The sequence below is a fragment of the Petaurus breviceps genome, unplaced genomic scaffold (genome assembly GCF_028583685.1).
Source record: "Petaurus breviceps papuanus isolate PSGF00001 unplaced genomic scaffold, PetGlider_PUasm1.0 355, whole genome shotgun sequence".
Classification (NCBI taxonomy): domain Eukaryota; kingdom Metazoa; phylum Chordata; class Mammalia; order Diprotodontia; family Petauridae; genus Petaurus; species Petaurus breviceps.
Genome location: NW_027186289.1, coordinates 3,082,166 through 3,085,581, shown reverse-complemented (window position 1 = coordinate 3,085,581; position 3,416 = coordinate 3,082,166). Strand labels below are relative to the sequence as shown.

General features: G+C 39.6%; 1 protein-coding gene across 1 annotated transcript; it reads left to right on the top strand.

The window, feature by feature from the left end:
• The first annotated feature begins 889 nt into the window (after positions 1-889).
• Positions 890-1,888, top strand: LOC138168218 (vomeronasal type-1 receptor 4-like). Its single transcript, XM_069097249.1, has one exon. The coding sequence runs from the start codon at positions 890-892 to the stop codon at positions 1,886-1,888; it is 999 nt and encodes a 332-aa protein (XP_068953350.1).
• The last annotated feature ends 1,528 nt before the right edge of the window (positions 1,889-3,416 follow it).

Here is a 3,416-nt window from a genome sequence, read left to right as displayed (position 1 = left end):
TTTAGGTGAAAGGGAGGAGGAGAAAGACATGATTGTTTTAGTTCTCTTTCTCCCTGTCTCCTTTTTTCATGTGCAGAAATACATATACTCTTTATTGGCATATCCACCCATGCATCAAACTTTTAGGATAATTTGAGGGTCAGCTATTTGTTAGAATTTCTGATAGTGAGTGCATTGTACCGAAAATCAAATACACATAAATATGCACAAAGGAAACTCTGACATTGTTAGAGACTCACAGCCTTCTGCACTCTGAGTCTAGAGGTAATCCTGACTGAAGAGGATCTCCCTGCCATAAATGATCCAGCAGCCTGCACAGTGACACCAGTGTGTGCTATGAATGTTTCTCTAGGGGTATTTTTCTTAGTTAACTAGAATCCTTGAGGGGAGGGATAGTTTTCCCTATGTTTCTGAATCCTCAGTGCCAGTTCAGTCCCTGGCACATCAGTAGGTACTTTACAAATGTTTAACTGATTTATTAATACTGATTATTTGATTGATTACTGGTGCTGGTTTAGCAAATCGTCTTCAAAGCACTTCTAGGAAGTTGGGTTTGATAATCCTGATACCACAAGATTCCATCCTGTCCCTGAATGGTCTATGGCAACACTGTAATTGTAGGGATAATTGTTTGAATATGTCACAAACCATTGCCCCAATGAGTAGGGTTCAAAAGAATAGCATCCTACCCCTAACACCAACCTCTGTGTCCTGTAGGGCAACAGCCATGTGAGAACATCTATGTAAAGACCTGGAGGAGACATTTTCTACAGGATCTTCCAAGTGAAATCAAGGGGTGAGGGGAATACTCAAAAATGCCCACAGCTTGGGTTTTTCTATAGGTCCTTCTGACTCTGGTGTCATTTCTTCTCCTCAACACAACAAGAACATGAATACTAATGAAAAACTTATGAGTATCATCTTCTTCTCCCAGACAGGAATTGGGGTCCTAGGGAATGCCTTCCTTTTATGTCTCTTCATCTTCACATATCTCAGTGGACATAGTCTGAGACTCATAGACACCATTCTCACCCAGCTTACCTTGGCCAACTGCTTGGTACTTCTCCTTAAAGGGGTCCCTCAGATAATGGCAACATTGGGTCTGAAGAATTTCCTTGATGAGATTGGCTGTAAAATCATTTTCTATCTCCACAGAATATCCCGGGGCCTTTCCCTCACCATGACCTGCTTCCTGACTATCTTTCAGGCCATCACCATAGCTCCTAGCAGTTTTAGTTTAGTACAGCTGAAAGCCAGAGCCCCAAAGTGCATAATTCCCTCCAGTCTCTTTTCTTGGGCTTTCCACCTACTTTTAAATGTTGTCATTGCTTTGAAAATGAAAGGACCAAGGCACACTGAGAACAGCACTGAAATTCAACATTTTGAATATTGTTCTTATGTATCTTTACCAAGACATCAGGCTATCCTGTTTTCAATCATATTATCTTTTCCTGATGCTGCATGTTTGGGGCTTATGGCATTTGCCAGTGGCTACATGGTCTTTCTTTTGTATAGACATCATAAGCAAGTCCAACAAATTCACATTTCCTCCATTTCTGCCAGAACCTCTCCTGAAATCAGGGCCACCCAAACCATTCTACTGCTGGTGAGTATCTTTCTTTCCATTTACTTACTCAGTTGCATCTTCCTGGTGTATTTGCATTTTAAAAAAACTTCACTCTGGCTGACGCAGACTTCTGCCTTCCTGACTTTGAGTTTTCCAGCTGTTAGCCCCTATTTGTTGATCAGCAATGACTCACAAGTTCCCAGGTACTGCTATGCTCTTTGGGGGAGGAAAAGATCACATTCTTCCCCAGCAGCAGATTTACATCCTCTACCTATGATGACCCAACAAAAACTCCACACAGGGGAAAGGAATAAGACCTGAATCTGTCCCCTTAATATTAGACCAGGCTCCCATTTACTAGAAGCAGGTAAAGCTTGAGGTTATTGATTATGGGTGCAGGGAGTTAACAAATTCAGGCTGATGCTTCTTGGAACTATTATTCTAATGGAATCCCTAGAACCCTGGAATATCATATCTAGAGGAACCTACTACCAGATCTATGCCCCACAGAACTCAACATAAAAAGGACATATCTATAACAATAGCTGCAGTTGTTTACTTCATGGTAGGAATTGGAATCTAACATAGTGTCATCCCTATTGGGGAATGGCCAAACAAATTGTAGCATAATGTTGTAATGGAATATTCTTATGTAATAAGAATTAACAAAAGACACAATTTGAGAGGATATTAGGAAGACCTTTGGTGCAGAGGAAAAGAAAAAGGTAGAACCATTTACATAATGATAAAGCCATTATAGAGGAAATTGTTTTGAAAGACTTTACATCTCAAATCATATCAGTGATCAAATACCCATCCAGAAGACTGAAAATGAAACATGCCACTCACCTCTGGTGAGGAATTTAAAATACAGTAAGAAAACTACATTTTTAGACACGGCCAATATGGGAATTTGTTTGGCTAGATGATGTATTTAGGTATGTAAGGCATTGGTTTTCAGGTTTGAAAAAAAAATGTACTCATTCATGGTGACATGCATGGTAGGGATAGATGAGTAAAAGAAAAATGATCAAAATATCATGGTACAGAGAGGGTGAGGTCTACAGAGTTGAGGTATTTAATGATATTAGAACAAAATCTAAAAAGAAATTTTTTTAAAGAAATGGATGTTCCTAAGAAAGCTTATATAACCCTACACACAGATGGAAAACCTTTTAAGACAAGAATCCCACTTGCCCATGAAACAAAAAGCTCTTTTTTGGAATAGATTCAATTGATAGACAATGTTTGCATACTTAACCATTAGGTGGCAGCATGAGCTACTACTCTCCCCCATTCAACCAGAAAACCCCTTTGGGATTCCCAACTCCTTCCTACCATGAGGTGCTGCCCCAATCTGTAGTTTCACAGTCCAACCCATTAGAACAAGAAGTGCCAAAGTTTCTAAAAGTTCTTGGGGTAAGCAGCCTTCTGTATCTCAGTTTCACCACTCTAGACAGCTACACTTACAGTCTCAAAAGTCTAGGAGCTAGGTGGCCGAGGCGGATGAAAGTCGTCCAATCCACACTCACTGCTCTTCTTGTTCCTCCTCCCTGAACCTTCTGTATTTGCCAAGTCAATTGGTCATAATAGAAATGACTTCTCCAAAAGAATAGATGCTGAACTGAATAACATGCTTAAATGGATCTGGCACTTTTACTTTGTAAATCTGTGAACAAACAAAAAAAAACCTTTGTAAAAATAATAAAGATCCATATAGTATAAAACATCTACTGTCCTGTATTCCTGCTGATTCTCACAGACTGGTGTCTCCCTCAGCACTATAGATAGGTAGGTAGATGGATAGATAGATAGATAGATAGATAGATAGATAGATAGATAGATAGAT